At 41.1% G+C, this 25481-nt stretch overlaps 1 protein-coding gene and 1 long non-coding RNA gene across 3 annotated transcripts in view; one reads left to right on the top strand and one right to left on the bottom strand.

Moving 5' to 3' along the window:
* Window positions 1-115, bottom strand: part of LOC309619991 — a 28675-nt gene extending 28560 nt beyond the window's left edge. The window contains exon 1 of one of the 2 annotated variants that reach the window (XR_014239346.1): window positions 46-115. This is a non-coding gene — a long non-coding RNA (uncharacterized lncRNA). The remainder of the gene's footprint in view (window positions 1-45) is intronic. The other variant, XR_014239347.1, reaches the window with a different exon arrangement.
* Window positions 81-25278, top strand: ZRSR2 (zinc finger CCCH-type, RNA binding motif and serine/arginine rich 2). Its single transcript, XM_082375775.1, has 11 exons — window positions 81-243; window positions 652-731; window positions 4127-4220; window positions 8287-8395; window positions 8590-8676; window positions 11501-11539; window positions 12147-12265; window positions 17733-17946; window positions 21753-21808; window positions 22588-22697; window positions 24780-25278. Exons 1-11 carry the CDS (start codon window positions 203-205, stop codon window positions 25232-25234), a joined length of 1404 nt encoding a protein of 467 aa, XP_082231901.1. The 5' UTR covers window positions 81-202; the 3' UTR covers window positions 25235-25278.
* Window positions 25279-25481: the final 203 nt, after the last annotated feature.

Consider the following 25481-nt stretch of genomic DNA (forward strand, 5'->3'; position numbering starts at 1 on the left):
AGGAGACATTTACTTGTGCAGGATTTTGGAAGACGAGCTACCTACCTCCCGTCGTCCGTCTTTGGTCAGCCAGTGGGGGGAGACATGCTCCCGCCCCTCTAGCCCGAGAGGCCGCGCAGCGACTGCGACCGCGCGCGGCTGCGCACGCCCTCAAGCCCGCCCTTTCCGGCCGACTCTTGCGGGGCGTGGCTGTGCTGGCAAGATGGCGGCGCCCGAGAAAATGGTGATTCCGGAGAAACTAAGGTGAGCTGGGTTGGGGGAGATGAGCTGACAACAAAAGGGGACGGAGCGGACCGAGGCTGGGATGAAGGCTATGCAGGCAGGAAGGCAAGGGGAGCTGGGCGAAGCAGATGAGCCACCGCGGCAGCTCGATCCCTTCCCTGGACGCGCCCCGGACTGTCCGCGGGCATCTGTAGGCTCAGGGAGGCGAGGAAGGGTACAGGTGATGGGATGGAGAAGGCCTGCCGTCTGCGCATGGGATGGCGAGGTGATGGTAAAAGCATGCTCTGTAATTAAAACACGGGAAGCAAGGTTTCACTTTCGAGCACCCAAACGAGTTCCTGTCACTGGGCGCGGAGGAGCGGGGAGGCTCAGGCAGCGTTGCAGGTGCGGCCACTGACGCTGGAGTGTGTTTGTGTCTTGTTTTTCCAGCCACAAAAAGTACAGGGCCGCCCTGAAGAAGGAGAAACGAAAGAAACGTCGGCAGGAACTCGCTCGACTGAGAGACTCAGGTAATGGACTCATCCTGTTTTCTGTGTATGAAACTGCTCCCACGACTCCCGTCCTAACTTGAGGCCCCAGTGTCAGAAGGAAGCCAAGTACCGTATCCGAAAAAGAATTGCTGTGGCCACGGCCTCTCAAAAAGTTGTGTTAGACCCATGTCAGAAACAATGTTAACGTAGTCAAGGGTGGGGGGGGGGGGAGTCACGGTGAATCATCACCCACTGATTACGTGTTAAGTATTTATGAAGCATCTAATATTACAGGTGCTAATATTACAGGTATCTAATATTACGAATTATTGCAGCTAGCACAGCCTTTGCACATAGTAAGTATTCGGTGAATATTTTTCTTTGTAAACCAGCAGGAGTCGAGGGTTTTAGACACTTTGCAAGTTTTTCTTAAACTTCACTAACATGAGAGACCCCTTGTTGCCATTATTTAAATATATATGCATAAAATTAGTTGTGAAACTTACTTGACTTATAAAGCAATATACTTACAAATCACAAAACCAAGTGAAATTATACAATTATACATCCAGTAAAATTCATATCTACCTATTTTTTTTTTTTTTTGGCTGCAAGTCGTAAAATGTGAGGTCTTAGTTCCCTGACCAGGATTGAACCAGCGTCCCCTGCAGTGGAAGCTCAGAGTCTTAACCACTGGACCGCCAGGGAAGTCCCCATATCTACATTAATGTAATGTTAGGGATGATGGGAAATAGACGCTCACAACGTGAATATGGTACTGAGTGGAGTTTGGAATGCCACTACTACTGTTGTCCTGTGGTTACTTATCACTTTTTTTTTCCTATTAAAATACTGTGGAACCTTCATCTGTACTGGTGGTGGTGTCATTTGGCCTTCATGGCAGAATCTAACATTTGTATATTAAACCTACCTGTTTAATGAACTTAGTGGTAAAGTTGTATAGTGTAGTTATAAATGCAGATGGAAGCACTGAAATCACGCAGGAGTACTGAGTTATAATGGTTACCATCCACATTAGCCAGAATATACCTGTTAAATTATCCTAGACAATTCTTGAAGTCCACAGACTCAAGGAACCAGGATTCTCAGGCCTTGAGAAAACAGCCATGGAGGTTTTACTTACCATTGGAGTTACCCTGTAACTGTTTCAGCAGCAATACTTGGGATATTTAGAATGGAAGGGGCAGTGCGTTGCCCTGCAGCCTGTATTAGCATCTCTTTTTTATTCATTCAAAACTGGCCCGCTAGAGGCAGGATAAAGCATCAGGGATAAAAGGAAAAACAGGTTAGGTTGGTGTTATTGATGCCCTTAGTGATTCCCCACCCTCCTTAAAGTTTTCAGCTTCCTTACTTTGTTAACCTGTTTTCTTGTAACATGCCCCCACTTTTTAAAAGTCTTCGTTTTCTTTACATATTTTAAATCCAACATATTTCATTGATTTTTTATTCCCCTTTAACTTTGTAAAGTGCATTTGGAGTGAGCCTCTGTGAATAGGCAGGTGGATGTGTGCTTTGGCAGTTTAGTCAATTGAAGGATGCAGCTCGCTGGTCTGCTCGTGATTATATATGGCTAATGGCAGATCCAAGACTAAGCGCTTGTCTCTGGATGGCTGCTCCTGCTTTGGCCTACTCCAACTCACAGTTCTTTACTTAGTGGTGCTTCATGAATACTGTGGTCTACCAAATACTGCTGTGGGTTGTAGCACATGTTGGATGGGCAAACATTACCCAGAAGGCTAGAATATAGAAATATTCTGTAAGAATTGCTATAAGAGTGAGTTGGCAAGTGATTGGTAGAAATTTCTGGAGTATCAACCTCTCTATTACAGGTAGCCTCTTTAGCCCCCAGTTCTACTTGAAATAATCTGAAACGAGCTGCATTATCAGAAATTAAGGTAACATGAAGGATAAAAAGCAAGTTGCAAAATTGTAGCATGATTCCATATACAGTTACATGTGTAATACAGTTAGATACACACTTGACCCTTAAACAACATGGGTTTTGAACTGCGCAGGTCCACTTATATGTGGATTTTTTTCAATAGTAAATACTGTTGTACTACATGGTCTGCAGTTGGTTGAATCCAAGGATGCAGAACCACAGATACAGAGGAACCATGGATGTGGAGAGCCGACTCTAAGTTATACATGGATTTTCAACTGCGTGGAGGGCCAGTGCCCATTAACCACTGCATTGTTCAAGAATCAGCTGTATTGTGATTATCTAGGACTGGGTGAGCCTTTGGTTAGACCTATACTTAATATATGTGACAGACAGTATCTTTTTCCTTTTAGCCTGAGATCTTCTGTTATATTTCCTTAAGATCACTTCAGTTTTCCTCCTTTTTTTTCCTCAAATTTAAATTCTGAGTAGAAGAGGATATAAATTTTTATTATATTAAAACTTATTTTCCCATGTTTTTATTTTGAAAATGGTCCATTGTACAGAAAGTTGAAAAAATGATTCAATAAACATCCATGAACCCTTCGCCTAGATTTGTCAATTGTTAACATTTTGCCTTACTTTCTCTCTATATATAGATAGATAGATACATACATATGTACAAATTTTTTCTGAACCCTTTGCATATCAGTTGCATATACATACCCCTTACCCCTAAATACTTCAGCCTGCACCTCTTAAGAATAAGGACCATAATACTAAACAAATAAAGGAACATTAATTCAGTAATATGATATATAGGCCATATTTAAACTTTCCCAATTCAAGTTTGATTATTTTGAAAAGCTCAAGCCAGTTGTCTTGTGGAATGCCCTGCATTCTAGATTAGTCTGTCTTCTCCTGATTAGCTTCAGGTTACACTGTATAGCAAAATACTACAAAGCTGATGCTGTATAGCTCTCGTTGCATACATCAGGGGGCCTCTCATGTCAAGTTGTTCCACTCCTAATGATGCAAAGTGTGGTCTAAGTGTTGCCAATCAGATGGCTCCATTGTAAAAGATGTTTCTGCCTTTGTAATTAGTACTCATCTGAGGGCTGATATTTTGAGATAGTGTAAATAAATATCCTCTTCCCAAATAAATATCCTCTTCCTACAGTGGGGTGCAGAAGTGAGGACTTTTCTACTTAAGTCTTTCTACATTTTTCAGTTCCCATTCTTCTATACAGGTGGATGTTCCCTCCCACACCTCACCATCTTTTGGGGTATCACTATGGAACCATCAATACATTTTTTAAGTTTAATGTGTTATCTACTACCATTATTGTTCTTTTCAATGTTCACGTTGTTCCAATTTGGGCGATTGGGGCCCTTTATTATTAGAAAGTTTTAAAAACAGGTTTGTACCATAATTGTAAAGATGAAAAATTGTATATAATTTTTTTCCTGAATTATTGACCAAGGTTTTGTAATATACAGATAGTATACTAAAACATTTACATTCCTTCAGGACTCTCACAGAAGGAGGAGGAGGAGGAGACAGCAGCGGATGCTTTTATTGAAGAACAACGACGAGAAGAAGAGAGGCTGTTGGAGAGAGAGAGGTCAGCACTGATTGAAGCGCTTCCTGCGAACCCAGTTATTTTACTTGAATATCCTAAGTCTTCACTAACTAGGACGGGTCTTCTTTATACAATCTTATACAAAATAGGTCTTATAAAATACCCTGGATAAACTGTTTAAACCTCTAGCTGATGGGCTGAAAAAAGATATTGTCTTTAAAAAAAAAAAAAAAGTATTATTCACTCTTTTTGCTCATTGGTAAATGTTTTTGAAAAAAAATCCAAATAATTAAGAAGTGTAAACAGTGAAAGGGCTTCAATAAACTCAACACACCAAAGATAGCCCCAGTAAGAAGGTAAGAAAGAAACTGTAGATGTACTGTATATGTATATTTCTATCATGGGATGATATTTATACATATTTTTCTATAAATTGCTTTTTTCGCTATATAGGACATTTATTTCAGTGTTGGTGCAGAGATCTAATTCAACCATTTCAATAGCAACACAGTATCCATTGTATGACTGGCATAATTTATTTTCTGTTCATAATTTATAGTTCTCTACTGATGGACATTCAGGTTATTTACTATTAAATAACATTCACTTACCATGTACTATTAATTTACTCTTATTTACTATTAATTTATTATTATTTTACATTCAGGCTTTTTACTATTATAAAAAAGTTGCAGTGAGTATCCATGATTATAAATCCATGGTAATCGTCCTATTATTTCCTTAGGAAAATGCCTAGAGGAGAAGTACACGTAAAAGGTAGGTGGGCAGGTAGAAAGGGCATCCAGATTGCAGTTTGCAGCCTTTCCAAGAGTGAATCAAGGTGCCCATCTCTCCGCACCTTCACTCACACTAGGCATTATCAATTCTTAAAACTCCTTTAGTGAAAAGTTATACTTCATTGTTTCAAATGTACATTTAAAAAAATTTTTTTATTATAGTTGATTTACAATGTTGCTTTAGTTTCTGCTGTACAGCAAAGTGTATCAGTTATACATATACATATATCCACTCTTTTTTAGATTATTTTCCCATATAGGCCATTACAGAGTATTGAGAAGAGTTCAAATGTACACTTCTTAATTAGTAGGATTGAGTATCTTTTTATATATTATCTATTTGTAGCTTGCTTAGGTCTTGCACCTTTCTCTTTTGGGATTCATTTTTTTTAAAGTTTGTTGTGTAAGCAATGTTATTACTTGATTAAGGATATTAATCCTTTATCTGTCATGTGTGTGATGTATATTTTTCTCATTTGTCATCAGTCCTAAGTTGGCTTATGGTGTTACTCACATAATTTGATCTCCATGTCATCAATTTCATCATGATATCTGGCCTTGATGTCTGACTTCAAAAGGCCGCCCCCATCCCAAGATGACAAAAATATTCTGCTCTTTTTCTCTTTTGGTATTTTTCAGGGGGTAGTTTATTTTTTTTTCCCCAGGTGGTACACAATAATATGAATCTGCTTAATGCTACTCGACTGTACACTTAAATGGTTAAAATGGTAAATTTTATGGTATGTATACTTTGCCACAATAAAAAATAAATAAATAATTTTTTAAAGGAGAAAAAACTTTATAGATCCTGTCTACCTATTTAGTGTGTTCACTGGAAATGTTGCTTCTTTTCTTGTAATTAATTCCTGTTACCCACCTAAGCACATAAATAGGTGGAAATATCAAAATGCTGAAAAAAAAAAAAAAAAGTAGTAATGATTGGGAACAGGGAGTTGGATTCAGCCAGATCTGCATTGCAGTCCTGGCCCTGCTACTTACTAGCTGTGTTCAAGTTGCTTAATCTCTCTAAGCTTCAATTTTCTCGCCTTAAATATGGGCATAAACAGGGACTTCCCTGGTGGTCTAGTGGTTAGGACTCCACGCTTCCACTGCAGGGGGCACAGGTTTGATCCCTGGTTGGAGAACTAAGATCTCCCATGCTGCATGATGCAGCCAAAAAAAAAAAAAAAAAAAACATCAATCATAGTACCTACAACATAGAATTGGGGAGATTAAATGAGATTAATGAGGTGGTAAGTGTATAGCGCTTAACGTAGTGTGAGCAGATAGGAGGTGCTGTAATATCTCTGGTTGTTCTTACTACTAGAGATTTCTGTAATGATAAAGATGATATGTGTAGCATGAAATAGGGAAGTCGTTTTTTTTTGCTTTCCCATTTACTTAGATGCTTCTTTTAAATCACATACACGTGTCTTTGTGTTCCCTTGATTTTTGTTTATTCCTATACGAGTTGCATAATACTTTATTGTTGAAAAGCAGGAAAATTATTTGAAAATACTGAATGGCTTTATGTACTACTTAAAAGCAGGTGTATAGTGTCAAAGGTAAACAGAGCCGGACATTAAAGTGCAGGAACAGACTTTATTCAGTAACTCCTGACAGTAGGGGAAGAGTTGAGCTCCATTCTGGTTTGTGCAGAGGCGATCTGGGCTTTTAAAAGGGAGAATGAGGAAAGTGAACAGTACCAGGAGTTGGTCCCTGTGAAGGTGACCAGGAAGCTGTGTTCGTTAGTGGGCAGTTAGGGAAGTTAGGGCTTTATCCTCCCACAGAGACTGGGAGCCAGAGGCCTCATCCTTCTTAATGAATGCATTTCCCAGGAATGGCTCTCAGGCCCTTGAGAGAGACCCTTATGAGCTGTAAGAGACACATATTCATAATTACGAGCCCTTTTGAGTAATGCTCTAGGAGAGGGAAGGCAGAGGCCTATTATCAGGTGTTGGCTAGAGCAAACAGTCCATTTTCTAGGCAGCATTGAGTTTTCTCAGGCAGGCATTTTAATGTGTCTTGGGGGGTGGGAGGTGATGGGGTCATCCTAGGGACACAGCCTTATGCTGCTAAAAGCCATGCTAGAGTTTGCTCAAGTCTCTTAGTGCAGGGGGTTGACAGAGTTATGTGCTCAGAGTTCTAGAGTTCTCAGTATTATATCCAAGTTATTAAGTTTTAAAGTTTGTAACATTTTACTTTTTTGTGGTCTTAAGTATATATACACTTTGGTTCAGTTTATTTACAATGAATATCTTCCTCAAAAGATTCATGAATCAGAGTTCTGCACACTGAAACATCTACATATACTCTATGACATACACAGGAACGTTGACATATGCAACATGCCAGTCTCTACTATGGCTAAAAGATGGGTTCCTAGAATCTGTAGTTGGAAATGGAATACTTTTTCCCATCAAGTATTTGAAATTGTGGTTGGGTCCCCAGACTAGACATAAAACCTTATTTAACTCCTAATGTCCCTGAAGTAATATAGAACAATTTCTCATATTTCATTTTCCTTTTACAAATTCAGTGGGAAAATGCAGTCTAGGTTTTAAACACTTAATCGGCTAATAAACTTTTGAAATATAACCCATCTTTAAGTTGGAAACTTGTGGTATTGGATATCTGAGACACCATTTTAAGATAAGATCACTCTTTATAATTGGTCATTTCTAAAAATAAACTAGACACCCACTAATCTGTTTTTGTAACTCCTTGTCATCTTTTCTTAAAACCTGTAGCTTTCTTTATTTTAAGGACACGATCACGATGTAGTTCTATTTTTCTTCTCTCAGCAGTTAGGTGCTTGGGGCAAACCACAGGAGTCTCTCAACTGTAAAGAGTAGCAGTCCAAGGGTTTACAGCAGGAGATGCCAGGTTTTTATCGTGCTGCAGTCCTGCGATGGGCACTTTCAAAATGCATAGAACAGGAAGGGTAATACTTTCTGAATGTGAAAAGCTGGATGTTACTCACTTTATTGGCACCTACACATCACTGTGGTCAACCTAAAGGGAAAGCTAGAGTGTCATTGTTTTGTGTAAGGATGTTACAGATAGGAAACGTAGAAGTAGTGATTTTATGCTGTCACCCTCTAGGAGGATAGTTGCTAAAATGTAGTGCTTTTCCAATATCACTAATCATCTCCTGATCCTCTTACCCCCACTTAACTGCTTTCTAGAAAATATCTTTCATGATACTTTCATCATTCCCAAAATGTCATTTGCTATCATATATATGTGTGTGGATGTATTTGTAGATTAGTGCCCATTCCTTTTATTTGATCACGTCGTTACATCAATAGGCAAAAATTACATGAGGAGTGGTTGCTGCGGGAACAGAAGGCGCAAGAAGAATTCAGAATAAAGAAGGAAAAGGAAGAGGCAGCTAGAAAACGGCAGGAAGAACAAGAGGTATGGTATTAATCAGATAACCAGTTAACCAAAACGACTCTCATTGAGTTACATACCTTGAACTTTAAAAATCCGGATATTATCCATTTTACCAGTGTTAAAGTTTTTCATTTATTTGCCCCATGTGTGAAATGTTGTAAAAAAGCGAGTCTGAAAAAAAATTACCTTTCTTCTTTCTTTTTTCCTCCGTAAAGAGAAAGTTAAAGGAAGAATGGGAAGAACAGCAGAGAAAAGAGAGAGAAGAGGAGCAGCAGAAGCTACAGGAGAAGAAAGAAAGAGAGGTGATTCCCGTCACAGGAGGATGAACGCAATGCGTATCCTCTTAGTGAGCGGATGGGGCGGGTGCTGGGCTTGAAGGGTAAGCTATAGGCATGTCAGGTTGGGACTTGGTTTTTTCTTTAGAAAGAGTCATGTTTTTAGTTTGGATATACACTAGCGTTTCCTTATGATGCTCTTCTTTGGGTGGGTGCTGTGGCAGACGCCTTAAATGAAGGTTTTTCTTCAACTCCGCCTATCTTACTCTCTATACCAGGGATTGGCCAACTTTTTCTGTAAAGAGCCAGAGTGAACATTTTAGGCTTTATGGTCTGTATGGTCTTTGTTGAAAACGTCCAACTCGGCCAGTGTCCCGTGAAAGCAGCCATAGGTAACACGAAAATGAAGGGTGTGGCCATGTTCTAGTAAAACCTTACTGTTTTATTGATTAAAAACAGGCAGCTGGCCCCTGCCTTACACTTTGTACCACTCTAGAGCAAATGGTGTTCTTCGGAGGTTTCGTTGTATATGGGTTGACTTACTTAGAGAATACTATTTTGTATAGTTTCCACCTTTGTTTGATTCATAAGAGACTTCACTGCTTTGGACGTGTCGGCAAGAACTAATAGGTTGAAAGAAATCAGAAACTCAAATATTGAGGGATGAGGAAATATTTTTTGTTATTAAATCTTGACTTCCTTTCTAACTTGTGCTATAAAGGCAATTGTAGCTAACCTATAGTTGCTCACACACAAAAAAAGTATCTATAAGGTATATGTATATATCTTCTATATCTTCCAGGATTGTTTTTAAAGATTGCTTTGGTCTGTTTTGCTGCTGCTCCTTAACAGTGTATTTATTTAAAGATATCACAGCTCATCTTTCCTTGACTGATTGATCAGGATGTATCTTTTCTGTGATAATGCTATGTTTGAATAGCATAAAACTGGGTAATCACCAGATCATGGGGAAAAATGCATTTGTTTACATCCTGGTCATGATGGGATAGAAGCAACCTTTGTTTCTTTTGTCTCTGGCCATCAGTTAATTCCAGTGCAAATTTTAAACACCCTTATTTGAGTACTGCTTTCCAGATGAGTCAAGATCATGCTAAGTTTTTAGGGGGCAGGAAAATTGTTTGGAGCTTGTCATTTTTTTAATAGAGAGTAATAAATTCCCATTTTAACAGTGGAATGTTCTTCAATTGAGGTCTTTCTGGCACCAGATAAAAGCTAACGCTTTTGTTTCAAAGGAAGTCTGGTGAGACATTAAGGAGAAGTGGGTAAAATGAAGTCGATTCTAAGCATATATAAAGGGACCTGCATTTTGTGTTTCTCCTGTGAGCTAGATGCTTCTCTGGGGGTTGGAGATAGGGCAGCGAAAAAGATCTGTACTCATTGAGTTCGGTTTCTAGATGGCGGAACTGAATATAAGCAAGCAAAAAAGATCATTTTAAGTGCTCTAAGGTAATGTTAAGTGGTATAAAGGAATAAAGCATTAAAAAAAAAAAGAAAGAAAGCAGAATGTCATGTGACAGAGCGATTGGGGTAGGAAAGTACTTCTTTCGATTGCCTGTCAAGGAAGACTTCTCCAAGGAGGAGCCGATGTGTGAGCTGACGCCTGAATGCAGAGATCTCAGAGAGAAGGGCTCCAGGCAGAGGGGGGAGGCCTTGAGCGTGCAGCTGAAAGGAGGTCAGGGTGCCTGAATCCTAGAGACCAAAGGAAAGAGCGGCAGGGGTGGGGAGGAAGTCAGAAGGGTAGGCAGGGTCATTCATGTAAGGCCTCCTGGGTGGGAAGGAGGAGTTAGGATTTTACCTAAAGTGTCATGGGAAGCCATTAAAGGGTTTTTAATCAGGGAGTGACTTCATCTAATTTATATCTTTACCTTTAACAGATCATTCTAACTTTTGTGTATAGAATGGGGGGTGGGGGTGGGGAGTGGTGACCAAGGAGGTAAGAGTGGATATATGGTGACCAGTTAGAAGGCTGCTGTTGCAGACAGGACGTGATGGTGGTTTGGATGTCAGTACTGCTTAATACAGAGAAGTACAGAGATTTGGGGTGAGTCGCGGCACAGTCAGCGGAACTCTAGCTGGTAGGCTGAATGGACGAGGAAGGGAATTCAAGTCATACTTCTAGCTTTTTAGTTTGAGCAGGTGGTCAGATGGCAACACCGTTTACTGAGATGGGGCATTTAGATGGGCGAAGGGTAGGGAAGAGTAAGGTTCGTTTTGAGCACGTCAAGTTACTGCGGACCCTTACGTGGCCAGGAAGAGTTAATCAAGTAAGCAGCTAGACATATGAGTCTTCTATGTAATGCTTTAAGGAGCTAGGGAAGAGAAGTCTGTCGAACATAATTTAAAACTTATTTAAATGCCAAGGAGGTCAAAATTTACTGGCATATTGCAGGACTGACTTTGCCTTATCGGAATGTTTGAGATTTTTCATCAATCCCAGTTGCTGCTGTTCATGTCATAATGTAGCGTCTGTTAAATGTCTGTGATGTTTCAGCTAGCATTGTCTTTTATGATATTCACTAATACCTCATCTTAAAAACTAGAATGTGGAATATATGTTCAAATCTACTAAATACTATTACTGAAATTATTAGAAGACTGTGTTTTGCGATGTGTGCTGTTAAATGTCCTAGTTGAATGAAGATTCTCAGCTATATGTCTTTCGAAAGCTTTTCAGAAGATCTATGCTGTAGAAAGCAAATTAGAACCTGAAGCCTTTTGTGTGCGTAAGTTTTTTTAAAATTGTGACACATGAGATTCTTAACCAGAGAAACCAGATGTGACTTACCTGACTTTGAGGTTTTCATTAGTCCTATGTTTGCACCATTTGTAGGAAGCTGTGCAGAAGATGCTGGAGCAGGCTGAAAATGAGGTATTTTCAAAACCTTTCATTAAGAATTTGAGACCGATGAACATTTCTTTAAAAACAATACTTCCAATGATGTTAATTTCGTGGTAAGCTACTTAGATCCTGTCTGAACGTGGGAATCACCCGTGTGGCTCTGTGCTTTGTACAGCAGCAACAACAAAAATTGAACTGATGAACAAAAGCAAAGATCACCCTGGTGGACTGGACTTGTTTATAGTCCTTAAAGTGTGTGTAACCAGCATCACACACTCTTACGCCCAGATGGATGGTTCAACTTGATTCACAGTAACTTAGATTGCTCTCACGGGGTGGTTCGCTAAGAAGTCCTTCGACCCTTTTCGGAATGGATGGACAGAAGGGAAGCCTGGGTGACTGCTCCTGGTAGCCATAGTGATGCCTGATGATGGGCAGTGACTGGGAGCCAGGAGAGGCATATAGCCCCTGGCTCACGACAGTTGTTTGTAGAGTCTAGATTGTGTGACACAACTTGAATGTGTATATTCTTACATGAATCTGTTTTTATTTTTGACCAAAATATTTGAATACCTTTTAAACATTTACTTTTTCATGGATTTTTAACACCAAGTAAAGTCATGGTTATTTTAAACAGTTGGAAAATGGCACCACATGGCAAAATCCAGAACCACCCATGGAATTAAGAATAATGGAAAAAGATCGAGCCAATTGTCCATTCTACAGTAAAACAGGAGCTTGCAGATTTGGAGACAGGTAACCAGTTTTGCTTTATTGTGTCAGCGTTAAGTGACTCAAAATGTTGAGGTTTTTGAGTTGGCACGGGCTGGAGTTTGAACTGTTCACAGGCAGGCGTCTGCTGCATTCTTGCTGCTGCTCCAGTTCCCCCAGCTGAGCATCCCCTGCTCCCTCCACACCCCGTACCTCTTCTGTGGGTGGGCTTAGTCCAGTTCTCTGGCAGGGCTTCCTTTGCATTCCTCCCACAGCTATCTGAAAACCTTTTGCTTTTAGTTTCTTCCTGCACTTGTATTAGTCCACATGGGACAACTGGGATGGGGAGATAATCTATTTCAAAAGACTGGAGCAGTCTGGCTTTATTTTTTGAATGGCAAACACTGTACACAAAAGAGGCTTTAAAAACTGGCATGCCCAAAGGGATATCTGTGAAAGACAGGATCCGAGTGAGTAGAGGAAAATTCTAATGTGCGTTCTCAGTCTGCTCTGATTCAGGAACAGACACCAGGTTCAACATCTGGCTTTAGCGGCTGTCAAGGTGGGAAAGTTACTTAAGCCCTCTGTGCCTTAGTTCCCTCACCTGTAAAATGGGGATTAAAAGCAGTACCCCTCTTCTAAGGCGGCTGTGAGTGAACGCAGGGAAAGCAGGGAGAACATGGCAGCCCCATGGCAAGTTCTGAGTGTTTGCTCGTATTTTCATTTTGTTACTGTTGCCCTTATTCTCTGAGACACTCTGGTTCCCTCCCTCTTTTGGATCAATGATTTTAAAACAAGACATTCATGTGGAAAACTAAGTGTTGATGTTTTCATTCATTTAACAAATATCTAAATACCAACTGTATGCCAGGCAATGGTGAGTTTTATAATTTGGCTTGTTTATGAATGAACAGCTTAAAGTAGATAAATAATTCATAATGGTGAATAAATCCATCTGAGGCAAAATCTAATTATTACTTTTCATTCTGCAGAAGAAAAGATCTAATTATATCTTAGTGTCCTATTCATCATAAAAAGGGATATGAATAGGCAAATTCATATGTATTTAATGAGAAACTGTGTGTTGTCTCTCATGTTTATTTTATTCATAAAATTATCCATGCTGTTTTATTTCCTTCTTTGAAAATATGATCCTTCTCTAGCTTTCTCTTTCTTTTTTAATTTAAGCCCTCACATCATTTTACATTTTTTAAGAACAGTGGTTCTCAATGCTGGATGCACACTAGAATCATTTAGAAAGCTTGAAAAAAATTATTTCCTACCTCAAATTGAGTAAATCAGAGTTTCTGAGACTTGGGCACCCGAATTTCTGAAATGTGCTCAGGTGTTTCTGATGTGCCCAGGATTGAGAGTCACTAATGTAGGATTTGTGACTCCTCTTATATTTTATAGCTGGGATTGTATATGCCCAGAATATCTGTGAAAGGATTCACAGGATCCGGCCAATAGTGAAAGTCTCCTCTTGAGGAACTGGGAACTAAGGAGGGGAGAAAGACTTTACCCCCCTTCGTATCCTTAGAAGTGTTTCCCAGATGTATGTTTGATTTCATCAAAATAGTAATAATTGATTGATGTAAAACATCCCCCACCAAAGAAAAAATGTACAGTGAATTACCTTTGAAAGACAGTTGAGGCTCAGTGTGAGTTCACCTTTGCATTGGCGGAGGTGGGGTAGGGGTGGGGGATTGAACCAAATTGTATGTAAGGTTTCCCAGCTGCAGGAGTCCTCAATTATGATATGTCTCTAACATTTCCCTAAATGTGAAGACTTGTGGTCATCGGATTCTGGAGTCTTCTGTTGGGCATAAGTGAGAGAAGGGGAGATGTCCTAAGTGGTTCCAGGAAATCAGTTGACAGTACTTATTTGTGAAAAGGGGAATGGACTGTCAGGCTCTCAAAACCCATCCCTGAGAGCCATTTCAAGGAAATACTGACGGTGGTCAGATTAGTTTGTGAACCTTTCTTAATATATTCACAGGCATGCGAAATTTCACCATCACAACTATCAAAAAAAAAGTATGAGAGCGATTTGGGTATTTGCATGATTCAAGTGATCAGTTGTGAAATAAGATTCCATGAAACCAGCAGTTACAAAATCCAGCACCATCCCTTCAAACAAAGATACTGCTCCCCTTTCACAGAGAGCCCCAGTGACTTGCTCCAGATCATACAACTGTTCTTTTCTGTTAAGGTCTGTCACATCATCAAGCACTCCCATAGCTAAGCATTTCTTTGGTTGCTTTGTTTTTGTAATTAGTACGAGTTTGATTCTAGAACCTTTCTGCACTTGGAGTCACAGCTTTGAGGGGAGTTCAATTTTTTTTTTTTTTTTTGGTCCTAAAAGAACATAATCACTGATGAAAAGTAAAATTTATTAATCAGAGTAGTTATTTATACCTCACTTGTTTCCAGAAGTGACTTAAAGAAGGCTCACAGGGCTTCCCTGGTGGCACAGTGGTTAAGAATCCGCCTGCCAATGCAGGGGACACGGGTTAGATCCCTGGCCTGGGAAGGTCCCACATGCCGCGGAGCAACTAAGCCCGTGCGCCACAACTACTGAGCCTGAGCTCTAGAGCCCACAAGGCACAACTACTGAGGCCACGTGCCACAACTACTGAAGCCTGCACGCCTAGAGCCCGTGCTCCGCAACAAGAGAAGCCACCGCAATGAGAAGCCAGCGCACCGCAACAAAGACTAGCCCCCGCTCACCGCAACAAGAGAAAGCCCGCACACAGCAACGAAGAACCAGCACAGCCACAAATAAATAAATAAATAAATTTATAAAAAATAAAATAAAGAAGGCTCACAATCTACTACACTAAGATTAATAAAATAAAAGAAATTGAAAGCAAGGAAAGGAGAAGAAAGTGAGTTATTGTGAACGTACAGTACATTTGGCTTTGGAGTTGTATCCATCCCAGGCAGAAATGAGCTATGTAGTTCTTACCAAAAAGGAAATGAGTGGGATCTCTGGAAAGACAAAGATTTTCCAGGCATCAGAGTGTAAATGTTCCTCCCATGGAATACTGTATAAAGACATTGAGTAGGAAGGTGGGCAGTAACTTTGATAGATGGTTTATTAACAGTTGCATATGTAATTTTCATGAGAATATTTCTCACAAAGACCTTCGGTAAATAATCACAGCCTACCTTCTGCATGTAGTTTGATTCGATAAAGGACAAAGGTAGTGGGTGCCTGGAGTGCTCCCCTGAAAAAAGAAAAAGAGGCGTAGGCAGTTAGCCCTACCTGAGGGGGCATGTGGAGACCCATGCCATTTATTGGCTGTCCTTTGGTTAAGGTAATGTCCAACTACATGATTTTGTGGCAGTCTTACTGGATTCAAGGATCTGAGTAAATAGCATGGCCTAAACCAGGAGTCCCCAAACATGGCTAACCTTCAGGACCAGGTGGGGAGTTACTCTGAAAACATGGGTTCCCCACTCTTTGAGTCTGAACAGATGGTCTAGGGGAGGACCTGAGAAATCTCAGTTCTTCCCAGGTGATTCTGAGAATCACATGGGTTTGGTACCACAACTTTAGACTGCCTTCCCAAATATCTCTTGTCTTAGCTGACTTTTCAGTAGAACCTGTAGGGCTGGCCTTAAATACACTCAGATTATATGGACTATCTCTAGGCCAAGTGGGATTTTTCCCTAGATGGGGACTTTGGCACTGTTCCAAAACTCACAAATGTTCACTTGACATCCTGGGTACTAGAGCCAAGTTCATTCAGATATGATAATCCCATGAGAATTTTAACCTTGTTAAATTGGTTTCTCCTTTAATTCTGTAGGTGCTTCATACTTGTAAAATTCTGGTTCTGCTAACACTGCCAACCAGGTTGAATCCTCGTTCTTTTTTCTGTGGGTATTTGTCCTTGGGAAGATGGATCTCATTACAAGGTCTCTGACTGAATAATCTAGGAGGGTCCTTTGAAAAATAGAAAATTTCACTTTAATGAACACAGATTGCACGTTTCTGAGCTGGGCATGGTGTATGCGGGGCATTCTGTGTGCGTTGTCTCACTAGGTGTACAGATGTATGTTACAGACAATGGAAAGTGAGCATGAGTTAAACATTTATTCATTTCAGGGCCATTGTATTTTTCTGACACCTGCCTTGTTTTTCAACTTTTTTTCTTCCAAAGTTCTGGGGATGTTTTTCTAAAATTTTTGTTTTAACTAATTTTTTTTTTTTTAACTAATTTTTAAACTAGAAATTTAATCAGGAAAATTTTGACGATTTGGAATCTTAAGCTGCATTTTTTCCCTTCATTTTACTTGAGGAGAAGGAAGTAAATAAGGAAGTAAACTCATATAAAAGATTTTTTAAAAAAATTACTCAGTTAAACCCGGTCCAGTTTAAGCTATGAAAAGAAAATTGTGCTTCACAACGGTTAACCTCCTTCATTAAAGACAAATTCCTTACATTTAGCACATCATATAACACACAGGCAGTAGACTGTCGATTAGCTCGGATCTCTGGGATCTTCTCTCCCCAGCCATGTGACCTGGGTACGTGTGCTTCTCTAGGCCTCACTTTCTTTCTTTCAAAGTGGAGAAAATACTAGCCCTGGCTGTCCTAACAGGTTGCAAGGATCAGAAAAAGAATATAAAAATGCCATGAAAACTATGAAATGCGTTCCATTTAGCTGAAACTCTCAGAATACCGTTCTCTAAGTGTCGGGGTTGTGGGCGATTGTATGGAACCAGGATTGCACTGTTCTCACCTTGTCCGGAGTCCCATGCTCGGTGTCTGTGCGCCTTTCATCACGGTCCGTCATGCCCACGCATCTCCTCTTTCCCTGTGCTTCCACATGTGTAAGGCTTCCTGAACTTCAGTAAAAGGCAGCTGAATGGCATCTGAACTTGGAAATAATTCCTGACCTTACATTTTAATGAGACCCAATATATTGGTCAGTTTTAGAACAGTTTTTGTTTTTTTTTAAATGCTGGATACTATTTTTTTAATAAATTTATTTATTTAATTTTTTTTTTATTTTTGGTTGCGTTGGGTCTTTGTTGCTGCGCACGGGCCTTCTCTAGTAGCGGCGAGCGGGGGCTACTCTTCGTTGCGGTGCACGGGCTTCTCATTGCGGTGGCTTCTCTTGTTGCGGAGCTCGGGCTCTTGGCGTGCGGGCTTCAGTAGTTGTGGCACGTGGGCTCAGTAGTTGTGGCTTGCGGGCTCTAGAGCGCAGGCTCAGTAGTTGTGGTGCACGGGCGTAGTTGCTCCACGGCATGTGGGATCTTCCCAGACCAGGGCTCGAACCTATGTCCCCTGCATTGGCAGGTGGATTCTTAACCACTGCACCACCAGGGAAGCCCTTAGAACAGTTTTAAGTGTTGAAATTTAAAGTCTGAATGGGGTTTATCATCTTACAGTTCAGTTGAAACAGCTAAGTTGCTTCAGTCTTTATCTCACAGTTTAAAGCAAGCCTTTTGTGTGTAATTTCTCACCATTGGAATGCTGAAGTTTTTCCTTCATACGCAGGTGTTCACGTAAGCACAATTTCCCGGCATCAAGTCCCACCCTTCTTATTAAAAGCATGTTTATGACATTTGGGATGGAGCAGTGCAGAAGGGACGACTATGACCCCGACGCAAGTCTGGAGTACAGCGAAGAGGAAACCTACCAGCAGTTCCTGGACTTCTATGACGACGTGCTCCCCGAGTTCAAGAACGTGGGGAAAGTGATCCAGTTCAAGGTGGGCACATGCAGTGCGTGTGGAGGACGGGACTAGTTCGCCTCCCTCTGAAGCACCGGATGGGATGGGAAAGCGAGGGCACAGGCTCTCCGCCTGGGTGGGACGTGTGCTGTGGTGCAGGGCCTGGCGTCATGTTGGAAGGAAATGTTAATTCTTTTCTCTCCCTCTCCATCCACCTCATTGCCAATACGGTAGAGGTACTACTTGAAATCTTAAACAGGTACTAGCATGACATTTCCTGGGTTCTGAGGTTTTGATGGGAAAAGATATTGCATCCATTCAGTACCTTTATGGTCCCATTCTTTTGCAGCCTGTGAATTCTCTGCATAAGGTCCTCTGCAGATAGGTATCCAAGCGTTCACTTAGGGGCTGCGTATGATGCGGAATGCCCTCCCTCCCGTGGTCGGTCTCCCCTAGAGCCATGGAGAGCAGAGTGTGACAATCCTCTACTTACTCCACCTACCGAGGTGGTTGATTTGTTGTTACTGTATTGTGTTGATGGTGCCTGCTTGCAGCTTCCACCCAAGGTGCACGTTCTTTCTTCTGGAGCTACCCAAGAACATAAACCTTGATTCCTTTTCCTTTTTTATTTTTACTTTGTTTTTATTCACTGGATACTCTCAATACGGAACATAGTGTTCCCAGAGTCATGGTTTGTGATGCAGCATAGGGGGTAAAAGAAGTGTTCAGATTACAGAGTTATTTTAAAACATTCCTTAAAGCAAGCGTGAAGTCAGGTGTAATGGCTGCTGCTCCTGGGCCCAGTGGTCAAATCGTAACACGGTGAAGCCTCCTGCTGTCTGCGATTCGATCAGATCCGAGCCTGAATGATTTTGTTATGTTAGGATGGGGGAAATGGCCCATAATTTGGAAAGAGATAGGAATTAAGCTGTGAGTTTTTTCTGCTAGTTGGAAATGACAGTGGAAAGTTGGAATAGCCAAGAAACAGAGTAACTGCGGCCCTCGTGAAATTCAAGGCTATCCTTCTTTCTACTGATTTCAAGATTTTAAAAAATTCTTTCAGAATTTCTCTTCCCCCTTTACCTTTTCTTTCTGTTGCATGCACTTTCCCGTCTTCACAGTACTTCTAAGTGCCTGGCCACAGACGACTCGGTGCCACGTGAGAAGCACCGCTGAGGAGCTGGTGTGGTGACTAGCCGTGGGCTCTTTGCCTCTTTGTGCCTTTTCCTCATCCCGAAAGGGCGAGAACTGGACTACATCAGTGTTTTCCCTCATGGGGTCCCTACATCATACTGCTTCTGGGAAGTCAGTGCTGGAGCTGCTTTCAGCACCTCAGGCTGCTTAATGGAAATCACCCCCATTATCTGCGACAGGCCGTACCTACTAACCATGGGTTTTTTTTTTTTCCTTTTTTTGAGAATTCTGTCAGCCAGGCTCATGCTAATCACATTGGCAGTTATAAATGGAAAGCTGTTTAATAAATTTTTAGTAGAAAAATTTCCAAAACATCAAATTCATCATGGAAAATTAATACCAGGTCTTTGGGAACCACGGGCTTAAATGATCTCTAAGGGCCCTGGTGCGGCTGACGTGGCCTCCTGAGGCCTTTCAGTCTTCCTTCTCTCTCTCTCTCTCTCTCTCTCTCTTTTTTTTTTTTTAAAGATTTCGAGAGGCATGTGGGATCTTAGCTCCCTGACTCCCTGACCAGGGATCAAACCCGCACCCCCTGCATTGGAAGGCGGAAGGCAAAGTCTTAACCACTGGCCCACCAGGGAAGTCCCCAGTCTTCCTTCTTTTTTTTATAAATTTATCTATTTATTTATTTTATTTTTGGCTGCGTTGGCCTTTGTTGCTGCGCACAGGCTTTCTCTAGTTGCAGTGAGCGGGGGCTACTCTTTGTTGCGGTGCGTGGGCTTCTTGTTGCAGTGGCTTCTCTTGTTGCGGAGCACGGGCTGTAGGTGCACGGGCTCAGTAGTTGTGGCTCGTGGGCTCTAGAGCACAGGCTCAGTAGTTGTGGCGCACGGGCTTAGTTGCTCCACAGCATGTGGGATCTTCCTGGACCAGGGCTCGAACCCGTGTCCCCTGCCTTGGCAGGCGGATTCTTGACCACTGCGCCACTAGGGAAACCCCCCCACCCCAGTCTTCCTTCTAAGGATGGTGTCAGTCAGTACTGTCAGTCAGTACGCATCCTGCCTCTCTTGGGATGCTCTAATAAAAATACTCTGCAACTAAGTTGTAAAATTATATTGATAGATTCATTTTGAAAAGAAATGCTAAACATTAGTATGAATATTTGAGGACCTTTTTATACCGTTATGTAAAACGAAATCAGATTTGTCATTTTTTAAGACAAATGGTCAATGTTCAACCTCGCTAGTAATGGGAACAGTGCATATTAAAATGAGATGTTATTCATACCCATCGGGAAAAAAATTATGAATTCTAATATCAAGCATGGGCGAGGTTGTGTAAATTAGTAAAACCACTTTAGAGAGCAGTTTGTCAGTACCTAGTGAGGTTGAAAGTACATGGAACCTACAAATCAGCATACTACTTCCGGTCATGCACACTAGACAAAGTCCTACTGCCCAGAGACGCATTCAGGCATGCTGACTGCATCGCTGTTTGTTGATGAAAAATTGGAAGCACCTTGGATATGCATCATTAGAGGAGTGGATAAATAAATTTGATAATTTGATATAGCCAGTATTCAGTAGTTTAAAATGAGTCATTAAGTTTACATGATTACATCTTGAAAAAAGGATGTGAAATAAATATTATTTATATAAAATTTTAAAATGTACAAAGCCATACTGTATATTGTTTATCAATATATATACGTGCTTCTTAGCATATATGTACATAAATATGTGTATACCCATATGTACATAACAGACATACACTTCTTTGTATGTCTATACATAATATATGTATATATTTTATGGCACACATATGATATATGTGTATATGCCTGTCTGTGTGTATGTATGGCTGTGGGTGTTGTGTCCGTGTAGATAGGGGTGTGTGTGTGTGTGTGTGTGTGTGTGTGTTTGGAATGTGAAGGATACACCCAACCTCAGGATAGTGTTCACCTATGTGGTGGAGGAGGGAGAAGAATAGGATGGAAAGGCTTCAACTGGGTCTTTCATGTTTTATGTATTTAAACATTCTCAGTCAAAAATGGAAAATGTTAGTGTTAAATCTGGGTGGTGTATATAGGGGCTGATTTCTAGTCTCTATTTTTTTTTTCTTTTTTTAAAATAGTCTCTGTATCTTTATGCACGTGTGAAATATTTCATATCTTTGGACAAAAAAGTCAGGATCAACAGGGATCAGGTATTTGGGGCCTGCAGCACTACTGTCTGCTGAAGTATGCCTTAAATAGACGTGAGAGTGGGGTAGTATCTTAATTTTGGAATCTTTGATTGATAACAACTTTTGGTAATGTTGGCCTGGACAAAAAATGCATTTGATGACTGGAGGGCTTCTTTTCCTTAGGTTTTTGTCTTGTTTTTTTTTTTTTTTTTTAATTTATTTATTTATGGCTGTGTTGGGTCTTCGTTTCTGTGCGAGGGCTTTCTCTAGTTGCGGCAAGTGGGGGCCGCTCTTCATCGCGGTGCGCGGGCCTCTCACTATCGCGGCCTCTCTTGTCGCGGAGCACAGGCTCCAGACGCGCAGGCTCAGTAGTTGTGGCTCACAGGCCTAGTTGCTCCGCGGCATGTGGGATCTTCCCGGACCAGGGCTCGAACCCGTGTCCCCTGCATTGGCAGGCAGACTCTCAACAACTGCGCCACCAGGGAAGCCCTGTTTGTTTTTTAATGATGCAATTCTTCATTGCTCCTTAGGTCAGCTGCAACTGGGAACCTCATCTGAGGGGCAATGTGTATGTTCAATATCAATCGTAAGTATTCTGAACATAAACATCTTCACGTTTGTCACAATATAGTGTTGTGATTACATTGACGTCTGGGATTTTTCCACTGAATACATAGCTTTCATATGCATGGTATTTTTAAAAATGTATATATTAAGAGCTGACCTAGAAATATGGAAGGGATTAGAAAATTATACATTTGTATTTCATTCTTCCTATACTTAGAGAGTTTTAAATTTTTTGCAATATAGTTAATTTTTTACTTATATAATTTTAAAATTAAAACACAAACTGAAAAGGGGTAACTAGAATAGAGAACCCCAAATAAAAGCCCCAAATAATTTCGGTGTGCATTTGGCCCGCTAAGAGAGCAAGCAGTTAGTGTGTTGTTTCTGCTCCTCTTGCTGTTTGCCTGTGCCGCCATGGCTAATGGGATAAATTAACCATTGTATTGCATAATAGGAAGGACAGCGATCTGAGCTGAGAAGGAACAGGCACTGACAATGGAAAACACTTCTGCATTTTTAATGGTCCAATCTTTTGGTTTAAGAAGCTTTGACTCAAGTCGATTTCCTTGCATCAAAACCTCTGGGAGGGTTAGTAAAAAAAACTAAAAAACAAAAGGGTTCCTGAATAAATTGTGAGCTTCAGGACCTTGAATGCTGTAACGAGGACTCCCTAGGTAGCACAAAAGCAGTGAACTAGGTGGTCCTACAGTAAACAAATACAAGGGTTAATTAACAATAGGGTTAATTTGCGTATTAGAAAGTTACTCTAAAGTGCATCCTTTAATTTGTGGTTTAAAGGGAAGAAGAATGCCAAGCAGCCCTTTCTCTGTTTAATGGACGGTGGTACGCAGGACGACAGCTTCAGTGCGAATTCTGCCCAGTGACCCGATGGAAAATGGCAATTTGTGGTAAAATACAATATGACTTTTTTCCCCACTGTTCCACTGTCATATAAAGGGATAGTCTTAGGAAAAAAACCAACCTTTTAAAGGTGTGAAGCACAGCTTTTGCCTCACCTGGTAGATGAGCAGAGATCATTATATAAAGTACATCACATTTTAGACCTGTAACCGACCTTGTGGGTCACTTTATGGATGAGGTGACTGGGGTCACAATGTATAGGTGACAAAGTTGGTGCTCGAAGTCCTGGGCTCTGCAGGAAGCCTGAGAAGTTGTGTCTATCAGAGACACCGCCTCCTGAATGCAGTCTCAGAAGTGTTTTCTATTCATTGGCTCCTCACTTGAGCTGGGTTTTTTTCCCATCTTTATCCCTAATGAACCTTCTGTCATCTTTGCCACCTAAAACATTACCTATGACACTTCCTGCCTTATTGAAATACAAGCTTTTGTGTCATAAAGATTGATTATAGCTGTAGAACCTGGTCAGGGCACATTCAGGCGGGCTGACTCATCAGGCAGTGGCTGCCAAATCAGGAAATGAGTCAGTCCTTTGAGTAGCTGGCAATTTTGAAGGGCTCGTTCTGTTTTGATTTCTATCAGATGGTCTTTGCTGAACCATTTCTTATTGAAGTGTTCCGGGAGCTACGAGAGGAGCTGCCCGTGCCTTAGGGGACCACTTCCCTTACCCTTTGCTTTGCTTTGCTTTGCTTTGCTTTGCTTTATACTCACCTGCTTAAAACCTCTTATTTCAAAATCTATAATTTATAAAGTCTGAATCTTCGGCAACCCGGTCTTAATGGATGCTCTCACTTAAAAACCATTTATTTGAAGGGAGAAAAAAAAGGAATTTAGAATTCCTTGCTTTGGCAAACCAGAAGAACCATTATGCCTGATTTAAAGACTGGGGTGCTGTAAGAGATGGGTCTGTTTTCTCCATTTCAGTGAGGCGCTTCTGAGTGTGACTTTGACTCCCCCAAAGCAGGAGACTATTTATTTCACTTGTTATTTTTTAAATAACAGCTTTATTTTTCCTAGTAACTAATGAGCATTTTGTCGTGTCCTTATTATTGGATTATTGGCCACTGTATATCATCTTTGGACAGATGTCTGTTCAGATGCTTTGCCCATTTTTCATTAGGTTATATGTCTTATTGAGTTGTAAGAGTTCTTGAGATATTCTACAGACAGGTCCCTTATCGCAGATATGATTTGCAAATATTTTCTCCCATTATGTGGGTTATCTTTTCACACTGATGTCCTTTGAAGCACAAAAATTTTAAATTTTGAGGCAGTCCGATTTTTCTATTTTTTTCTTTTTTTGCTTGTGCTTTTGGTGCCATATCTAAGAATCCATTGCTTACCCCATGTCACGAAGATTTACTTGTATGTTTTCCTCAAAGAGTTTTATAGTTTCATAGCTTACGTTTAGGACTCTGACTGACTTTTTGTATATAGTGTGTGGTATGGAGGTATTTCACTTTTAACTCTTCTACATATTTAGGGAATTTACCGCTTTTAAAAAAGTTTGAAAATCCCCAAAAGATCTCTAAATTGTTCAAGTAGATTTCACCTTTGACAAAAATCTTCCATGTTAAAAGCACCTGGTAAATTTAAAGCATTAGGCCAGTGTTTATCATCTTGAAGTATAAGAAAATACAGGATCTTTTACTTATAATAGGTTCTTTCTTTTGGTCAGTGCTTTGGTCCTCCCACCACCGTGCCCTCAAAGCATGTTGCCAGGGGGACTCCCAGGGCTGGTTCTTCAGTGTTAATTAGGGATCTACATTGTCAGTCAGCAGGATGGTAAAACCCTAGAAAAAATAATGTGGTCGCCATTGGTTCGGTTGCACTCCACACCATAATCCAGTAGGGGAACGGGGCATTCTGGTTAATTAAAAGTTCTGATCTGTTACTTTTCACAGTGCCCTTTGTTAGAGCATTGAATATTTTTGAAATTCGGGGAACCCAAACTATGACATCAATGTACGTAAGGAGAAAATAGTCCTATCACAAGCGAACATCAGAAATGTACCTTCTGAAAAGGATGAAGTGCCAGCAGTAAATGCCGTTTCCTCACTGTGCCACTGCAGGTTTATTTGAAATACAGCAGTGTCCAAGAGGGAAACACTGCAACTTTCTTCACGTGTTCAGAAATCCCAACAATGAATTTTGGGAAGCGAATCGAGACATGTACCTGTCTCCGGATCGGACTGGCTCCTGCTTCAGTAAGAACTCAGAGAGGAGGGAGCGGCTGGGCCGCCACGACGACTACTACAGTAGGCCACGGAGGAGGAGGAGCCCCGGGCCGGCCCACTCCTACAAGAGGAACGGGGAGGCCGAGAGGAGGAGGAGGAGGAGGAGGAGCCACGGGGGCAAGAAATCTCACAAGCACACGTCCAAAAGCCGGGAGAGGCACAGTTCCCGAAGCAGAGGAAGAAAAAGGGGCCGCAGCCGTGGCCGGGGCAGCCGCAGCCGCCGGAGCCGCAGCCGGAGCTCCTCCAGGTCCAGGAGCCGCGGCAGGAGGACGTCGGGGAGCCGAGACTGAACTCTGCAGAGTCCCAAATCCAAATAAACTTACCATGTCCTTCAGTGATTGTACACCTTATTTGTTATGGCGGCTGCGTAGTTGGATAGAGGGCTCTCAGCTCATGTGGGTTAGCAAGTCTGGCAAAAGCCTATGTAGCCTGGAACCCTATTTAAAAATACTTTTATTCTCTGGTAATGTGTGCTTACTATAGAAAACCTAGAAAACGTAAAATGTATACAACACAAATTATTTATAATCCTGACCC

This window comes from Balaenoptera borealis (genome assembly GCF_965194805.1).
Source record: "Balaenoptera borealis genome assembly, chromosome: X".
Taxonomy (NCBI): domain Eukaryota; kingdom Metazoa; phylum Chordata; class Mammalia; order Artiodactyla; family Balaenopteridae; genus Balaenoptera; species Balaenoptera borealis.

What these genes read in the sequence shown, in the direction of transcription:
- ZRSR2 (XM_082375775.1), top strand. Translation starts at nt 203, where the DNA reads ATGGCGGCGCCCGAGAAAATGGTGATTCCGGAGAAACTAAG. An exon ending in GTGATTCCGGAGAAACTAAG is followed by an intron (nt 244 to 651) that starts GTGAGCTGGGTT and finishes TTGTTTTTCCAG; the next exon opens with CCACAAAAAGTACAGGGCCG. An exon ending in GGAAAGTGATCCAGTTCAAG is followed by an intron (nt 17,947 to 21,752) that starts GTGGGCACATGC and finishes ATTGCTCCTTAG; the next exon opens with GTCAGCTGCAACTGGGAACC.